A 19,366-nucleotide genomic window follows, 5' to 3' on the forward strand; every position below is an offset into this window, starting at 1 on the left:
AATCCAATTAACCTTGCGTTTTTTACATATTCAAGTGGTACCACAGGCTGCTTCCAATGTTTCGCTATCGTTATTCTGGCAGCTAAAATCCTAAACCAAATCAACCGCCTGGAGTTCTTTGGGACTTCACGAGGTAATATCTGGAATAAAGCCAGTTCAGGAGCTCTGCAAATATATGTACAGTGCCCCTGAGACCTGAGTGCTTGTTTTTCTAACCATTAGTGGGTCAAATTGACGTTCGGTTTTGGACTGCAATGATTAGAAATATAAAGGAGGAGGATCGAAAATTTTTCTTGAGCCACCAAATTTCTAACAGTATATGTGATTTTCCTTCAGTAAAATCCATTTGTTTAAAAATCGAATGTTAACAGTAAACGACCTACAAATGTTCTGAGATTTTTGTACAAATTTTCCTATATCTTAGACTCCTTTACCCTTTAATTTGAATTATTTGATGTGAGGTAATGTTCTGGTAAAAACAGAGTTTGATCATAATATGCATGATAGAACCAAAACAAAAATTCATACAGATTGCCAATATTAACCACTTGCCAACCGCATAACTTAGTTATACGGTGGCAGAGCGGCTCTCCTGCACCTAGTACATGATCTGACACTTCTGGGTAGGGGGGCGCTCACTACTGGCGCCATGGCTGTGCTGTGATTAGACACAGCACAAGCCGATCAGCAGATGCTGGCCAATGGATACTTGCTGACATCCTCTGATTGACAAGAAAAGACAGAACAAAGCTTTGCCTATGTAAACAAGGCACAGCTTGGTTCTGTCAGCAGGGATCTTTTTTGGCAGGGAAATTAAAATCCATCTCATTACTTGTAAATAACAGCACACACAGTACACAAAAACACTAGTTAGGCACACATTAAACCCTTTGATCACTCTAGATGTTTAAACCCCTTCCCAGCCAGTGTCATTAGTACAGTGGCAGAGCATATTATTAGCACTGATCCCTGTATTAGTGTAGCTGGTTCCCACAAAATGTCAGTGTCATTGTCCACCGCAATATTGCAGGCCTGCTATAAGTTACTGATCACCTCCATTACTAGTATAAAAAATAAATAAAAATTCCAGTGTATCTCATGTAGACGCTATAATACTTTGTGCAAACAAATCAATATATGCTTATTGGGATTTTTTTTTTTTTAATCAAAAACATGTAGCTGAAAATATATTGTCCTAAACTTTATGAAGAAATTAGATTTTTTTTTTTTTTGTACAAAAAAAAAATGATTGGATATGTTTTATAGTAGAAAGTAAAAAAAAAAAAAAAAAGTTTGTTTCTCTTTCGTTCATTGACGAACATAGCTCTCCATTATTGAGAACCACAGGGTTAAATTGCCCCCTACAGGAGTAGGACACTAGGCAGAAAAAAAGACTTGGCTAAGCCTATGGGCATTCTTAGGTGGTATACATCCCCCTTTCTGCTATAGGCCTTTAATTTGTTTCTGCCTAGTCAGGAGTAAGAACCTAGTTCCCTGCCTGGGATCTCTGGTCCTGGCAAATTTTCCTTTTTTAAATGCCTTTTTTTTTTTCTCCTGTTTCTTTTCTGGGAGATCTACAATCAACTGCCGGACTGGGTGACAGGCTGCATATCTAGATCCAGTGGTTCCTCCCAATCCCAGTCTGGCCAGCGAGCGCCTGCAGACCAGAGCTTTGTGCTGGGTCGGCCACAATATAGCCCCACTGGATGGGGGCTGGCCTGCCAGTTAAAGACCTTGCGAAGTCTCATTCGTCCAAGTCTCGTCCTGAGTTGCAGCGTTCCTCCTGGCCGACAGACCCCCCCCCCCCCGTTTCTATGGTCAGGAGGTTTTGTCTGGAGTTGTGCCCACCTGGTATGGTGAGTAGCTGCCCCCTCTTCCCCTGGATGGGTTTGGGGAGGACGCAGGCCCCTTCCTGGGACAGTCGGATCTGCTGGTTCCCATCCTTCTCCTCAGACCCCTCTTTTGTTTGGTGGTCCCTATGTGTCATCTGGGACTGGTGGCCCCATGGGGCCAGTATCGTTTGATCTATGCCTTTCCTCCTCTCAAGCTTCTGCCGTGGCTTTTGCGCAGGATTGAGGCCAAAGGGATTCCGGTCATTCTAGTGGCTCTGGACTGGTCTCACCGGTCTGCCTTTTAGGGAGGATCTACAAACCCGAGGGCTGCTCTTCCATCCTGCTTTACAGTCTCTGGCTTTGACAGCCTGGCTGTTGAAAGCCAGATGCTGAAGGATAGAGGTTTGCCTAAGTCGGTGATTTCGACACTGCTGACCGCTAGGAAGTCTACCTCCTAGGAAGATCTAACATCGTATGTGGAAAGCATACCTTTCGAGGTGTGAGTCAGTTGGTGTTCACTCTCGTTCTTTTTTTGGTGGCTCTGATTTTGACCTTCCTTCAACGAGGTGTTGAGCAGAAATTGGCCCTGAATACCATCAAGGGCCAGGTATCGGCCTTGGCGGTCTTCTTTCAGTGACCCCTGGCCACGCTCTCCCTGGTGCGTACCTTTTTTATTCAAGGGGTTCGATATCTGCAGTCTCTTCCACTGCTGTAGGATCTGAACTTGGTGCTTTCAATTCTCCAGGAGCCTCCCTTTGAAAATATTCAGGAGATTCCCCTGCTTACGCTGCCCTAGAAGGTGGCCTTTTTGGTAGCTATCACCTCTGCTCGCAGGGTGTCGAAGCTGATGGCGTTATCTTGTCGTACCCCCACTATAAAGACATTTGTGTTGCCTTCCCTGTGTCCCAGGCCCAAACATCCTAATGTATTTGCGGTGCATGCCCTCGATGTGGTTTGGGTGATTCAGGTGTGTTTGGCAGCCGCTGAGTCTTTTCGTAGGTCAGATTTTGTGATCACGGACTGGCCAGGAAAATGGCTGTCCGCTTCTTCTGTGACCATTTCCAGATGGATCAGTCAGACAGTGACTCAGGCCTATTCTTTCAAGGGTCAGGTTCCTGTTTTTTCCTGTAATGGGGCTCTCTACTCGGGCACTTAGTGCTTCTTGGGCCTTCTGTCATCAGATGTCAGTGGCACAGGTTTGCAAGGCGGCCTCTTGGTTTCCAGTGCACACTTCAACTTTATTCTACAAAGTGGACGTGTTTGCATCTGCATATGCTTTTTTTCGTCAGAAAAGTTGTGTGGCTATTGTGTTTAACTTGGGATTTTTTGCTGTCCCACCCCTCATATTTGGCACTGCTTGGGGACGTCCCAGTGGTTCTGAATATTGGAAAGCTTTGTCCGTCAATGAACAAGAGAGAAAATAGGATTTTTGTACTTACTGTAAAATCCATTTCTCTGAGTTCATTGACAGACACAGCACCCACACCTCTATGGAGTTTTAACTACATGACGCCCGCGCTATAGCCGAAGACAGCTACAGGGTGGACCTAAATTGCTGGGAGGGCATACATTGACGTCATAGAATGTGTCGGCAGATAAGAACCATTTGGCCCATCTAGTCTGCCCAATATATCTGAATCCTATGAATAGCCCCTGGCCCTATCTTGTATGAAGGATAGCCTTATGTCTATCCCATGCATGCTTAAACTCCTTCACTGTATTTGCAGCTACCACTTCTACAGGAAGGTTATTCCATGCATCCACTACTCTCTCAGTAAAGTAATACTTCCTCATATTACTTTTAAACCTTTGCCCTTCTAATTTAAAACTGTGTCCTCTTGTGGTAGTTTTTCTTCTTTTAAATATGCTCTCCTCCTTTACCGAGTTGATTCCCTTTATGTATTTAAAAGTTTCTATCATATCCCCTCTGTCTCTTTTTTTCTTCCAAGCTATACATGTTAAGGTCCTTTAACCTTTCCTGGTAAGTTTTTTCCTGCAATCCATGTACTAGTTTAGTAGCTCTTCTCTGGACTCTCTCTAGAGTATCTATATCCTTCTGGAGATATGGCCTCCAGTACTGCGCACAATACTCCAAGTGAGGTCTCACCAGTGTTCTGTACAGCGGCATAAGCACTTCTCTCTTTCTACTGCTTATACCTCTCCCTATACATCCAAGCATTCTGCTGGCATTTCGTGCTGCTCTATTACATTGTCTTCCCACCTTTAAGTCTTCTGAAATAATTACTCCTAAATCCCTTTCCTCAGATACTGAGGTCAGGACTGTGTCAAATATTCTATATTCTGCCCTTGGGTTTTTACGCCCCAGGTGCATTATCTTGCACTTATCCGCATTAAATTTCAGTTGCCAGAGTTCTGACCATTCTTCTAGTTTTCCTAAATCCTTTTCCATTTGGCGTTTCCCTCCAGGAACATCAACCCTGTTACATATCTTTGTGTCATCAGCAAAAAGACAAACCTTACCATCGAGGCCTTTTGCAATATCACTTATGAAGATATTAAACAAAATTGGTCCCAGTACAGATCCCTGAGGTACCCCACTGGTAACATGACCTTGTTCTGAATGTTTTCCATTGACTACAACCCTTTGTTGTCTGTCACTCAGCCACTGCCTAATCCACTCAACAATATGGGAGTCCATGCTCAATGACTGCAGTTTATTGAGAAGTCTTCTATGTGGGACAGTGTCAAAAGCCTTACTAAAATCTAGATATGCAATGTCTACTGCACCTCCACCGTCTATTATTTTAGTCACCCAGTCAAAAAAATCTATAAGATTTGTTTGACATGATCTCCCTTAAGTAAACCCATGTTGTTTTTCATCTTGCAATCCATGGGATTTAAGATGTTCCACAATCCTATCCTTTAATAGGGTTTCCATTAATTTGCCTACTATTGATGTCAGACTCACTGGTCTATAGTTGCTCGATTCCTCCCTACTACCTTTCTTGTGAATGGGCACGACATTTGCCAATTTCCAATCTTCCGGGACGACTCCTGTTACTAATGATTGGTTAAATAAATCTGTTAATGGTTTTGCCAGCTCACCACTAAGCTCTTTTAATAATTTTGGGTGTATCTCATCAGGACCCTGTGACTTATTTGTCTTCACTTTAGACAGCAATCTTAGAACGTCTTCCTCTGTAAAGACACATGCGTCAAATGATTCATTAGTCATCCTTTCGAGTGGAGGTCCTTCTCCTTCTTTTTCTTCTGTAAAAACTGAACAGAATTATTCATTAAGGCAGTCGGCTAGCACTTCTCTTCTACATACCTTCCGTCCTTTTGTTTTTAATTTAGTTATTCCTTGTTTTAATTTCCTTTTTTCATTTATATATCTGAAGAATGTCTTATCCCCCTTTTTCATAGACTGAGCTAGTTTTTCTTCTGCCTGCGCTTTAGAAGTTCTTATAACTTGCTTGGCCTCTTTCTGCCTAATCTTGTAGATTTCCTTATCTTCATTGCTCTGGGTTTTTTTATAATTACAAAATGCTAGCTTTTTATTTTTAATGATTTGGGCCACTTCTGCTGAGTACCACAGTGGTCTCTTCCTTTTTTTGCTTTTACTGACAAGTCTAATGCAATTTTCTGTTGCCTTCAATAATGCACCTTTTAAGTAGTCCCATTTCTCCTGGACTCCATGTAATCCATTCCAGTCTGATAAGGACTCATTTATGACTAATTTCATTTTTGAGAAGTCTGTTTTTCTAAAATCTAAAACTTTTGTTTTTGTGTGGTGTGACTCTTTCACAGTTCTTATATTAAACCACGCTGACTGGTGATCACTAGATCCCAAGGTTTCGCCTACAATGACATCATATACCGAATCCCCATTTGTGAATACCAAATCCCAAATGGCCTCCCTCCGGGTTGGCTCCTCAACCACTTGTTGCAGAGACAACCCCAGTAGGGAATTTAGAATATCTGTACTCCTGGTAGAACTTGCTATTTTGGTTTTCCAGTTTATATCCAGTTTACGTCCTCCATGCTCTAGCGGCCTCCGCGCTCCCTGCGGAGCGGCCCGGCTCACTCTGATCAGCAAGTCCATGAGACTCGCCTGATCACAGATCGGAGTAAGGGGGCGGTCCCGCTCCCTTACCACGTGATCAGCTGTCAGCCAATGACAGCTGATCATGTGAAGTAAACAGCAGCCGGCGATCAGCTGTTTTTTTTTCTCCTCACTCTATCAGTGTGAGGAGAAAAAGAAAACAATCACCGGCTGCTGTCAGTGGGACATCAGTCCCGAAGAGAAGAGGGCAAATTGTGCCCACCAGTGCCATCTGCCAGTGCCCCATAAGTGTCACCTACCAGTGCCTATCATTGCCCATCAGTGCCACCTATTAGTGCCTATCAGTGCCCATGAGTGCTGCCTATTAGTGCCCCCATCGGTGCCGCCTATCAGTGCTGCCTGTCAGTGCCCAACAGTGCCGCCTATCAGTGCCGCCTCATCAGCTAACATCAATGAAGGAGAAAAATTACCTGTTTGGAAAATTTTATAACAAACTAAACTTTTTTTTTTTTTTTTCAAAATTTTCGGTCTTCTTTTTTTGTTCAGCAAAAAAAAAAAAAACCCAGTAGTGATTAAATACCACCAAAAGAAAGCTCTATTTGTTTGAAAAAAATTACAAAAATTTAATTTGGGTACAGTGTTGCATGACCGCGCAATTGTCATTCAAAGTGCGACAGCGCTGAAAGCTGAAAATTGGCCTGGGCAGGAAGGGGGTTTAAGTGCCCAGTAGGCAAGTGGTTAATACTTCTGACACTGCTTGTTACTAAACTGAAGGCCTATATCAGAGAAGGGGATGTATACTACCTAGGACTGCCCATGGGCGTAGCCAAGTCTTTTTTCTGCCTAGTGTCCTACTCCTGTAATAAGCAATATAACCCGGTAGTTCTGAATATTGGAGAGCTGTGTCTGTCAATTAACATAGAGAAATGGATTTTACGGTAAGTACAATAATCCTTTTTTTTTTCAAAATTGTCAGTCTTATCTTGTTTATAGTGCAAAAAATAAAAAACCCAGTGCTGATCAAATGCCACCAAAAGAAAGCTCTATTTGTAAGGAACGAAATTACATAAATTAAATTTATGTACAACGTTGCATAACCATGCAATTGTCATGTAATTAATGCAGTGCCGTATCTCAAATAACCTAGTCGTGAAGGGGGGTAAAGCTTCCGGAGGTCAAGTGGTTATTGTACATATCCCATAAAGCAGAGAAACAGTCGCTGCAACCCCAATTTACTACAGAATTATGTACAATTTTTTTTTTAACCAGGCAAAAAAAAATGTTTTACTCTTTTGAAATGTTTGTCTTTAGTGAGATTTTCAAAGAAATGTCCCTCTCAGGGAAAGGCCTGAATCTGCAACTATTTTGAAAACTGTTATTCCAGTTCAGTATTTTGTAAAATTAAAATTGGCAATCTGTTATCAGTCATTTTATTATAGCGAGGGCTCGTTTTTCATGAGAGGCAGTCAAATGCATTTTTATACACAGTATGAATGCATATGCAAGAAACTTGGATATATTTCAATGAGCCTAGTTTATACCATTTGTGATGCTTTCATGTGTATTTTTTTTTTCCTGCTTGTAAACCTATTGGAATGCACATGCGAATACAACTTTGTAAAAAAAAAAAAAAAATGACAAATTTGAAAACTTGCTAAAAGTTCATCACAAATGTGTTTTATAACTGAAAAAAAAAACCTCATGGGTGTAAAGAAGCCCAAACAGTCACAGAGGCTACCTAGCAGACCTAGTGCATACTGGAAGTGTCCAGAGTGGTTGATTCGCTGCCTACCCCTGTTGCTGGTGTTGACCACTTGTTTGAGCAACCGAGTACCAATGGAAGGTTTTCCTTTCAATTTTAGTACCGTTTGAAAGCATGAATAAGGGCTAAAAAATACATGACATACATGCTGTAGTCTGTTACTAGCATTACAAAATTGTACCTATATTCATAATATAAGACCGAGATTGGTGAATACTTGCACTCCAGTAAGTTTAAGTGCACTAATGCCGCATTCATTTTTTTTTTTTTTTTTTGTGTGAATGTTTTGCAGTAAGGAAGCCTATGATTTTTTAAATAGGCTGCCAAAGTGCCACAGCAAACATTTTTAACGCACCTTGTTCAGACCTATGTGTTGTGTGCTGGCAAAGGGCAATTTCTATTTTGGCTGTGGAACATGAAGTGAAGGAAACTTTCTCCCCAATGAAAAGGTTTATTGCTCCCTTGTGCTATCCAAAATTAAACAATACTTTTTTGCCTTTTTAGATCCGCTTTAATCCCTTTGACTGTAATCAAGTTTTCTATATTTAACTATTTATGACATTCTGGAAAATAGGTGGCTGTATCAGTGATGCTTTTGTCTCATGATAAAAAAAGGGCTCATTAGCATATAAAATTCTGCATTTATATGTGTACAGCGTATAGTTTTATATGCGTCTAAAAGCAGCATTATAGGAACCAATGGGGCCATATGCTCCTCTGCCTCCACAAACAAAAATGTGCGCCACGTTTAGTAGCTTACCAAAAAAGGACACCGCTGCATACACTCTCATAAAGCCCTTAAAAGATTTGTGCTATTCTAAAGTACTTTAGGCATGTTTTTTTTTTTTTAATTTTCTTTTTTTCATGCAGAGACTTCTGCGAACAGCCAGAAAGAATCTGCATTCTGCAGAAAAAACAGGCCTGTGTGGATGAGGACTTCAGTTTAGCCAGTTGTGTTTTTATTGTAAATAGTTGAGAACGCATTGCAGAGAACCCAGTGATTTTGACATGCTATGACGTTAAAACTTTAATAAGGTTTTAGAATCACTTTTATAGGTCCTACCACACAGATTTGGAGTGTTGGGAGGGAGTATTATTCCTCTCATCACTGGCAGGAATGCTAATTCAGGATTACTGCTGTAGGCAAAGGCCTCTCCTCTTAGTTTACTGGTTGGATTAAAGGGAAACTGGTGGCTGCAGGTCTGATGGTTTTTACAGCATGCCTGCATTCTACACTTCTGTTAAACTATGTCTGTACGATAATATTCCTGTGTGCTGCATTTCAATCCTAAACTCGTCTGTTGCCATTGTTCATGTTTAGCAATTCAATCCTTGTATCAATAGCGAGCAGCTAAGCACACGGAATAGTGACACATAGCTAGTATACAAGACCAGAACTCTTAATTTTATTTCCTATTTTTTTAACCGAGTATTGGATACAACCTTATAGTTCAACTGTTAATATTTTATCTATAGGCAAAGCACCAGTAAAGAAGAGAAAACTTCCACCTGTGGTGCCGAAGGCAGCCATTCAGCCAAAAGCCATTCTGATTCCTAATGCAAATATCCAGCCTGCCTCAGGAAGCACTGCTAAAACCATTATATTTCAGCCGCTTACAACACTGCTGCAAAAACAGCCTCTGATTACTATTCAACCAGCACCACCAGCCGGTAAGCACCATTTATTATGCTATTAAAAATCTATACTCTGCTTTATGGACACACTAGTTATATCACAGGATGACAGAAATACTTAGTCACTTAGTTACTTACCTTCTGGCCAAATGTTGCAAAATCTTGATCACTGTTAAAGTAGATTTAAACCCATTGGTAAAATCACATTTTAAGGTTTAAAATAATGTTTCAGAAGTTGTTGTCATTCTTTATAAATATGCAGCTATTAGTGAAATGTGGCAATTATGCTAAAAAGGTATGAAACTTGGTTATGAGATGACAGCTGTCTCCTAATTGTGGTTCCATTTTTGTAATCTGTATTCCTCTGGTTGGAACTACAAGCAGCTGTTCCAACACACATTACATGGGTCCACTGTTGTCATGGTTAGGAAGCTGCTACAGAACAATGATGTGCAGAAGACTGGTGTGAGATTATGTAGATAAGCATTGGCTGTAAAGAGGCTGCAGGACATTTTCAAGGCTGAGATACAATAAAAGGGAATACAATATTTAAAAAATGCCAGTTGTTTAATACACAGCCTTATTAAGCAAACTTATGTCATCCACTTAAGGTTTAAAGAAGTCCACCCTAACCCTAAAATCCCTGCGTCTACAGACCTCCACGATCTAACACTAACCTATCTAGTCCTGTAATAAGAGAATAAATAAATATATATATATATATATATATACACACACACACATAGATATACCTTTTTATGAAGCCGATTGGACCCGATCCCACGCTGAGTTGTCAGCCACGACTTCGCTGTGGAGGTGAGTGCAGAGGACACATCTGACAACGAAAGCCCCATAGTAAGTCTATGGGCAATATCCCTCATTCATTTCACAGCTGTTGTTGGCTATGTCATCTGCAGAGCTTCCACTGCTGGAGACAGTATCAGATCGGCTTCAAAAAAAGGTATGTATACTGATTTCTTCTTTACAGGGCTAGATAGGTTAGTGTTAGATCGTGGAGGTCTATAGATGCAGGGATTTTAGTTTTAGGGTGGACTTAAACTTTAAAGAGGATCTTCTTCACTGCATCTGAGCACCACAAACCAAAATGCTAATTAATTTATTTTTAATATTCAAAGCAAACTTCCCCATCCATCCATGTCTCCATGCTTTATTTTGGTGAGACATCTCTTTGAAAAACCTCCCCCTAGCACTTCTGGCTGTGGCCATCTTCAGTAAGGGCAAATGATTTATGTAGTATTTACTTTCTGCCCTTAGCTCAAGTATGCAGACAGGAGAGTGTGCTAAGCTGAGAAAACCCTGAAGACTCCTGAGATGTATGACATCATTTGCCTAGTCAGAAAAGCAGGAAGTGACTGAAGAAATGTAAAAAAAAAAAAAAGAAAAAGTTCAAAACGTGTAAATTCTATATTTTCGTATCTATTTACTAATGCTAGCAGCATGAGGATTAAAAATAATCAATTTTGATTGGGAGAGTGAAGTTCCACTTTAAGGGAAGATTGACATCTCGCTGTTTGAGGCAGCAAGGGAACAACTGGAAATATCGAGTTGAGAATCACTAGTGTGACATAAGCTTTACTGGTTTCCTTGCCCAGTATCTTTATACTCCTGCTGTATCCATGTTGTAAAACATAAAGTACATTTATTATTCGGTCACAGTTGTCTTCTTCACATGGTTAGTCACTTAGATTATGCTGATGAAGGAGAAAATCCTTGGCCGAGGTGGAAAAAAAAACATTAAATGTTTACTGAAGTCATTAGCAACTTTATAGTAACCATATTCTGTACCGGTGTCAGCCTCTCCTTTTCTACAAACACATATAATGTATATTGGGTGCAGTTTGTTCCACCTTAAACTTGCTGTGATTACCTCCAGATGGTGGTGTGGAAATGGGTGGAACACAGGAGTGACCTCTATGCCCCCCCCCCTCAGGCCAGGGAAGTGAAAGTAATCACAATTTATAGGACTAAATTCTCATTTCTTCACAAGGAAAAACAGTCTCCTCTGTCATAAACTATGCAAGATATAACCAAATTTAACCAACAGCCTATTGTGACTGTTCAGACATTCCCTTATTATTTTAAGGGATGATTGTACAATTTTAATCAGTAAATCTAGGATTAGGAAGACAACCCTGGATCCTGCACTTCAAAATAAGTCAGCAGTGGCAGTTTCTACATTTTCATCATCCTAGGCTTCTTTTGGACTTGTGGGATTATAATATTGTATATGTTAAACCAAGTTAGTCTAAACCTTGCCTATGATCCATGAAAGAAAATGTTTCTCTATTTTCTTAATTGTGAAATTATAATTTTCCTGAATCTGCACTGCTGTATTCTGCGCAACTTTTTAAAAGCTTTTGAATATTTTGTTTTAACCTTAGGACAACAAGTTGTACTCACCCCGTCTACAGTTGTTCAGCTCCCTACATCTAGGATTGTTGCAGCACAACCTGTCTTGGCTGTGAATGGAGGAGCAGCGTCACTCACAGCACCATCTGTAAATATCCTGCCACACATTGGACTTAACCATGACAAGTCACCAGTGAAGTCTTTTATCCATTCACCAGTTCGAAGTCCTGACTGTGAAACAGATGTAAGTCGATCCTATTTATTATGAGGAATAAAAAAAAAAAAAAAAAAAAAAAAAAAAAAGAAAATATATATATATATATATAATTTTTTTTTTTTCACAAATTTTATAGACTGACTGTATTCTGCAGCCCTGCTCCAAATGCATTTACAGTCTTTTGTACCTACCACAGTCTTACAGCTTCTCATTATGGCTAAAGAACCTTCTATTTTTTGATTTGCTAGAAAATTGGTGTGCTTAGAGGAAACTCATTCAGACATTGAATAACATTTTAACTCCATGCAGCAAGTTTTGCTGGTGAAAGGGGAACTTGAACGCAGTGTCTCAGCTCTGCAAGGGTAATGTGTAAACCACTAAATACCTTTTACAATGTAAAATACAACACTGGGACAAACAATTTCTTTTTCTGACCGAATTAGTGTTTGCTAGCTGCAGAATAAATACACTGTACATATCATATTGAATCATATAGATCCTAATGTATGACCTAGATTAGTCCTGTATGAAGATAACCGACAAGACAACAAAGCTATAAATCTCTCTGACTTTCCATTAACCTTTAGACATATAGGGTTGCTGCAGCAAGGTATGTCCTTTTCACCCACTGACAACATGGACGAATTTATGGTTTACAAAGATATGTTATTTCTGCGGAAGGTATATTTAAAAACAATTTAGAATCGGGAAGAAACACCCCAACAAAGTAATCAACAAACTATGGATGAGGCACTAGATATCCTGATCTCTCTATTAGATGAAAATCAAGAGCAGGCGATCCTTCCAACCATCTCAAGGAGACAGGCAAATTCTAAATTGCGGCCAACTAAAATGCCGTAATTTTAACAAAAACAAGTTGCTGAGCCTTTTCCTTGACATGGTACAAAAGGATCTCAGGGAAGTAGACTGGACAAGTGGAGAAAAAGGCAATTTGACGAAGGAAGAGCGATTGGCTTAGAGAGAATTAAGAGACAAAAAATGTTGTCATAAAGAGAAGTTCTAAGGGGGGGGGGGCAATGTGGTCCTACTTAATGAAATGTATTATGAAAGTGAGGGAAGGAGACGACTTAGAGATGAAACCACCTACCGACAGCAAGAGTGTAATCCATTCCTAGGGTTAGTCAATATTCTAGACGAAAAACTAAAATTAGCTAAAGAGGCAGGTCTACTGACAAATCGCGAATACAATTACCTGAGGGTGATGGACTTAATACCCTGACCTACATAATCCCAAAAAAACATAAGAATCCTGTTAAACCGCCGGGGAGACCAGGAGTCTCTGCGGTGGGAGGACCACTGGAGCGAGTAGGGAGGTATCTCTATCTTCTCCTAAAAGATATAGTTACGTAACTAGATGTCCTATGTGAAGGATAATAGGGATGTGTTACAAAAAATTTACAACTTTAAAGTTAGCTAAAAGGTGAATGGTCTATTCAGACCAAATACAGCGCTTGCTGTGATATAAATTAATGGATAGCAATATCCATTCCAACTCTTAAGATTAATGTGAATAGATAAACAGAAGGTATATCATGAATTGGTAACAATAAAAAAAGAATATATATACGTGGATCATCAAAATTCCCAATAAATAATTAAAACAGCGTCATTAAGTGCATAAGTGACTGGTTGTATAAATAATAAAATTGAGAAATAAATAAATCACAATCAGCAGTAAAAATTAGATAAATGAACAGTCCAGTGTAAACAGTGACTTTTGTGCTCAAAAAGGTATTATGTCCTTAGTGAAAGTGAATCTTTAAAATTCAAGGTGCACGTGCTCAGGCTTGATTGGCTATGTCTCAGCAATTTCTGGTCCCAAGTGAATTAATAAGTTGGGTCACTTACCAGATGTAGTGGGTCCTAAATGCCATATGGCACTAGGACCATTCGAGCTTAAAAGCCCCCTGGGCTAGATGGATTCCCTCTAAGTGTGGTCCTACGGGCTGGTAACGGCTCCTTAGGCTCCAGGTCAAACAACCAGCTTAATAACCAAATCAAATTTCTGGTGCAAATCTCTATTTACTGGCTTCAGGAGTGTGCGCACAGCAGTGGTACGATTCATATGGAAATATTCAGTATAATCCTCGGGAGTGCCAACAAGGATAGAGAAAAGGATGCCAGGTCGGTCAGAGATTGGTTGGATATCCTGATCTTGGTCTTCGGCTCTTATAGGTGGGGTGACATTGACAGGATTATTCACTTTTGCCTTTTCTTTTTAAAGTCCAAAAATAACTCCTCTCTCAGATTCCCTTCTGAGTCTCAAGCCAGAGAGCACTAGATTGTTCATTTTTTGCCTTTTATGAACGGGACCTTGAGTCATTTACCTGCATTTGGAGCCCTGGATAGGAAGGAGGTCCAGATCCATCTTCTCTAATTAAAGTCCTTTTGATATCACTGTGCATTTGACTCTTTGAAATATATGGGCCTAATAATGAGGTGAGCTGCTAGCAAGCACATTTGTGAAGCACCAGCAATTTTATCTGAGCACAGCATAGAAGGCGTATTGTATTTGGGACTTTCACTTATTACAATTTTTATGCACGATTTATTATTTACTTATCAATATGTTGAGCCTATTTAGGTTTTTGATTCATATATTAAGAGGATTATATTATTTATTTGTGGATTTTTTTTTTTTTTTTCACTCCATGTGAATGTATGTGATTTTATTCATGACATTTGCACTTATTGATTCCTCACGGTTTGTTTTATCCTTCACTTTGGCGCTGCATTATTTACGGTTTATTGGTGTTTTTTTGTGTGAAGTGTTAGAACTGAATGTATGCTGCCATTGGTATTTAATTTATTTCACTATTTCTTGATTGTGCTGATTTAATTTTCCTTTTATCTTGCCTATAGGTAAGCCTTATTCTAGTCTTGCCTATAGGTAAAAGTAACGTGTGGAACTTACTTCCACTTTGTTTATATTAAACTTTCTATTTACTGCTCCCTTAGCACTTTTGACTTTCGTAAATGGCATTCTTGCAATGTTTCTGATTGCCTCTAGATGTCCTCAGTAGCTTGGAAATGGAATAGGAAAACATTTTACCTTGAAAGCTCACATTTATTATTATTATTATTATTATTAAAATAACTGGTTAGGCTCCGTTCACATGTAGGCATTTTGGGGCATTTTTGGGCAGTTTTTCTGCTCTAGGATCAGCTCTCAAAATGCCCAACAAGACCAATCCTATTCATTTCAATGGCCCCTGTTCACATCTGAGTGTTTTGACGCTGTGAGCAAAAGCCCAACGCTCAAAAAAGTACATGAGCTTCTTTTTGGGCAGATTACAGGCGTTTTCCATTGGTCTCTATTCAATCTAAAAACGCCTGCACAAAAAACGCCTGTAAATCATGGTAAAAAACGCGCAAAAATGCTACGCTCAGGTGTGAATGTAGCCTTAAAGTGGTTGTAAGTGCCGGTTCACACTGATCCGACTTGTCAGGCGACTTGGTCGCCTGACAAGTAGCGGTCCATGCTGTGCAATGAAACCGTTCTAATCAGAGCAACGACTTAGAAAAAGGTTCCTGCACCTTTTTTTTTTGCAAAGTCGGAGCGACTTGCACAGACTTCCATTATGTGAAGTTGCTGCAAGCCGCCCAGAAGTCGCGGTGCACGGGCGACTTCATTAGTTGCCCGAAGTCAGGTAACTGAGTCGGATCAGTGTGAACCGACTGTAAAGGAACAAGCCTTCTGTGTTTTTTTTTTTTTTTTTTTTTTTGCTTTTGTTAGAAAATTAGTTAGAACCCCCTAAACATTATAGATTTTTTTTTTTTTTTTTAAAGCCGAAGCTCTGGAGAATAAATTGGTGGGTTTTCCATTTTTCGTCCCACGGTATTTGCGCAGTGGATTTTCAAACAGTTTTTGTGTACAAAATACACTTTAAAAATTCAAGTCTTTACAGGTTACCACTTTAGATGTACAGAGGAGGCCCACTGCAGAATTACTGCCCATGATCCAGCGATCGCGGCGATACCTCACATGCGTAGGACAGTCGCAGTTTGTTTGCATGCGGGACCAACGTTTTTGTTTGCTTTTAAATATTTTTTTTCTCTTGCGTCCTCCGACAGTCGCCGCCACTTCATAATCTTCACTAATGGGGTAATTGACCTTTGCTCCGCAGGAGTAGCTAGGCATTTTTTTTTTCGATCACCTTTATTATGATCACAAATCCCTCCTTTGCACTTGAAAGCATTCAAAACCAAGATTGCGGAAGGCGATGGGAATTGTGGGGGGGGGGGGAGACAGACTTTAGCCGCTCCAGCTGTTACAAGAACTGACGGTGGGCTCCAAGAAATGGTGGAGGCATCACAATGGAACAACCAAGTGGTTAATTGAACAAGCTGTAGTTAGATGCTGATTGGCTACCATGCACAGCCGCACCAGTTTTAGTAAAACAATCCCTGTGTGTGTGTGTAATTTAAAACATTTTTTATATTTGTTTTTTTGCATTATGAATACTATTTACATACTGCTGTATCTTTGCTATATATTTTAAATGTTCTATAAATTATTTGTACCTGACATAGTATAAATATATTAACCAATTTTTTTTTTATTATTATTTTTGTGTTGACATTTCATCTTCTTGGCATTCTAATAGTTTTAGTACGCACACCTGACGCCCATAACATGACCACCCACCTAAAATTGTGTAGGTCCTTTTCCTGCTGAAACAGTCCTGACCAGTCAGGGCATTGACTGCAGTAGACCTCAGAAGGTATGCTGTGGTATCTGGCAACAAGCCATCAGTAGCAGATCACTGCCTCTGCCAGCTTGCCTTCTTCCTATAGTACATCCTGGCGCCATCCCTTCCCCAGGTTAGCGATGCGCACACACCCAGCCAGCCACATGATGTAGAAGGAAAATATTAATCAAACCAGGCCACCTTGTTCTGTTCCTTGTTCCATAGTCAGTCCACTGCTGATGCTCATGTGCCCATTGTTGGCGCCTTTGGCTGTTACCATGGAGCAGCTTGGGCATCCTGTCCTGTGTGCTCTGCCACCTGTAGCACTGTGTGCTCTGCCACCTTTCTATTGTAACCAGCATTACTTTTTTTTTTCAGCTACAGTTGCTCTTCTACACAGGCCAGCCTTTGCTCCCCACATGCATTAGTGAGTCTTGACTGCCTATTAACCTGGTGCTGGTTCACCGTGTCGAATATACCAATATGCCCAATACATTTTTAAGGGCCCACTCCCAATCAGAAAAACACCCATTGTTTTGATTTAAAACAACTGTCATATGCCCAACAACCCCTAGCAGTCCTCCTGGGTTATGCACTACAAATACACACAACGGTGTAAAAACACAGTAAAACATGTAGATAATTGTAGTAGTAAGTATTGTACTACTAATACATTAATAATCACATCGGAGTTGAGATAACTAAACATAATGCACCTAAATATAAATACACCAATGGCAGGGAACCAGGTCGGGGGGGGGGGGGGTACACCGGTGGTGAAGTCTTATTCAGCGCATGCATTCAGGGAGGCATCATAACTAGGCAGCAACAACATGCGTGCACAGGTACAGAAACATCATGTCCTGATTAGGGATGATCGAACGGTTCGGGTCGACCATCGGTTCGACCCGAACATTGGGTGTTCGAGGTTCGGCCGAATTTAGAACTTTTTGCTGAATACGTTCGGAATTCGGCAACCAGAACCGACCAAAATGCAATGGTTCAGGAAATGGGCTTTTAAAGCCCGTGATTGGACCAGAACCATTAGCAAAAGCCAATTGAGGGGGCAGGAGAATGATAGGAATGTGATTGGAGTGACTAGGTCCAATCATTATTGAATACGCCCCCCAGTATATAAGATAGCCCCCGCCAAATTCCTAGCATTGTAATTGCATAGTTAGTAAGGTTGAAAAAAGACATCAGTCCATCCAGTTCAACCTATGATGCGTGTGTGTGTTTGCTTTTAACCGTACATTGTATACCCCTGTATGTTGTGGTCTTTAAGGTGTCCATCTAATAGTTTTTTGAAATTATCGATGCTCCCTGCTGATACTACTGCTTGTGGAAGAGAATTCCACATCCTTACTGCTCTTACAGTGAAGAACCCCTTACGCACTTTAAGGTTAAACCGCCTTTCCTCTAGTTTTAGTGAGTGGCCACGTGTCTTATTGTATCTCCTTTCTCTGAATAGTTTGTTCCTTATGCTCGGGTCACCAGTACAGTATTTGTACATTGATATCATATGTTATTATGTTATATTGTTATACAGGGACATGGAAGAGAGTGGAAGCAGTTCTGTTAATTTTACTTTAAAAGTGTCATTTAGCATTTATTAGTGTGAGGAAAGGGATATCTAGTGTAGTTAGGGTGCTCTTTTACATTTTAACCACTTAAGCCCCGGAAGATTTTACCCCCATTCCGACCAGGGGGTATTTTGCGACTCGGCACTGCATGACTTTAACGGACAATTGCGCGGTCGTGCGACGCTGTACCTAAACAAATTTGGCGTCCTTTTTTTCCCACAAACAGAGCTTTCTTTTGGTGGTATTTGATCACCTGTACGATTTTTTTGATCACGCGCTATAAACAAAAAAAGAGCGTCAATTTTGCAAAAATAGCAATATTTTTCACATTTTTTTATATGAAATTTCCCCCCAAAAAATGTAAAAATCTAAATTTTTTAACATTTTCCGCCAATTTGTTTTATGCTACCTAGGTTTTGTAAAAAAAATCGCTAAAAGCGTATTTTGATTGGTTTGCGCAAAGGGAAAGATTTTTGTCATTTTTGTTGTTTTTTTTTTTAATGCGTAATGGTGGCGATCTGCGATTTTTTTTTTTTTTTTTTTTTTTTTTTTTTTGCGGTACTGCGACATTGGGGCGGACAGATCGGACCCTTGACTGACATTTGTGACACTTTTGGGGTTACCAGTGACCTTTCTACAGTAATCAGTGCTATATATATGCACTGTTACTGTAAAAATACACTGGTAGTGAAGGGGTTAACTTTATTTGGGAGGGAGGGGCTGTGTGTATCCCTAGGGGCATGCTTTCTACTGTGATTGGCTGTGGCTTGAGCTGTAAGGACACTGATCTACATACTAGATCCGTGTGATCAGTGTCTTTACAGCGAGGAGAATGACAGGTGGCTTGTTTACACAAGCTGCCTGACATTCTCCCTCTCCCTCGCCGAGTGACCGGCGGACATCGGGTCCGCTGGTCACACGCGCGGGGGGGTCCGTGACCACGCGGGAGCGGGAGCGCGCCTCCGGCGGGGCGCGCTCGCTCCCTAGACCCTCACAAGCTAGTGACGTAGCCCTACGTCACTTTGCCTGTGAGGGGCTGACTGCCGACGTAGATCGGCGTTAGGAAGTCGGCAAGTGGTTAGTTAGATGCAAAAATTTAGTTTCTGTAGGGAAAGTGTGAAGTGTCAGGGTGACCGTAATGTAGTGTAGGGTGAACTGACTGCTATGGCAGGGTGACCAAACCCTTCCATATCAGAATGACCGTAATGTAGTGTAGGGAGAACTGACA

At 40.5% G+C, this 19,366-nt stretch overlaps 1 protein-coding gene across 1 annotated transcript in view; it reads left to right on the top strand.

Annotated features, from left to right (window-relative positions):
• ATF6 (activating transcription factor 6) overlaps positions 1 to 19,366 on the top strand; it is a 222,536-nt gene that overhangs the window by 39,937 nt on the left and 163,233 nt on the right. Inside the window, exons 6-7 of the mRNA XM_082265424.1 lie at positions 9,098 to 9,292; positions 11,659 to 11,870. Of these exons, the coding sequence (XP_082121550.1) occupies positions 9,098 to 9,292; positions 11,659 to 11,870 (407 nt within the window). The remainder of the gene's footprint in view (positions 1 to 9,097; positions 9,293 to 11,658; positions 11,871 to 19,366) is intronic.

The sequence above is a fragment of the Pelophylax lessonae genome (genome assembly GCF_965119305.1).
Source record: "Pelophylax lessonae genome assembly, chromosome: 8".
Classification (NCBI taxonomy): Eukaryota; Metazoa; Chordata; class Amphibia; order Anura; family Ranidae; genus Pelophylax; species Pelophylax lessonae.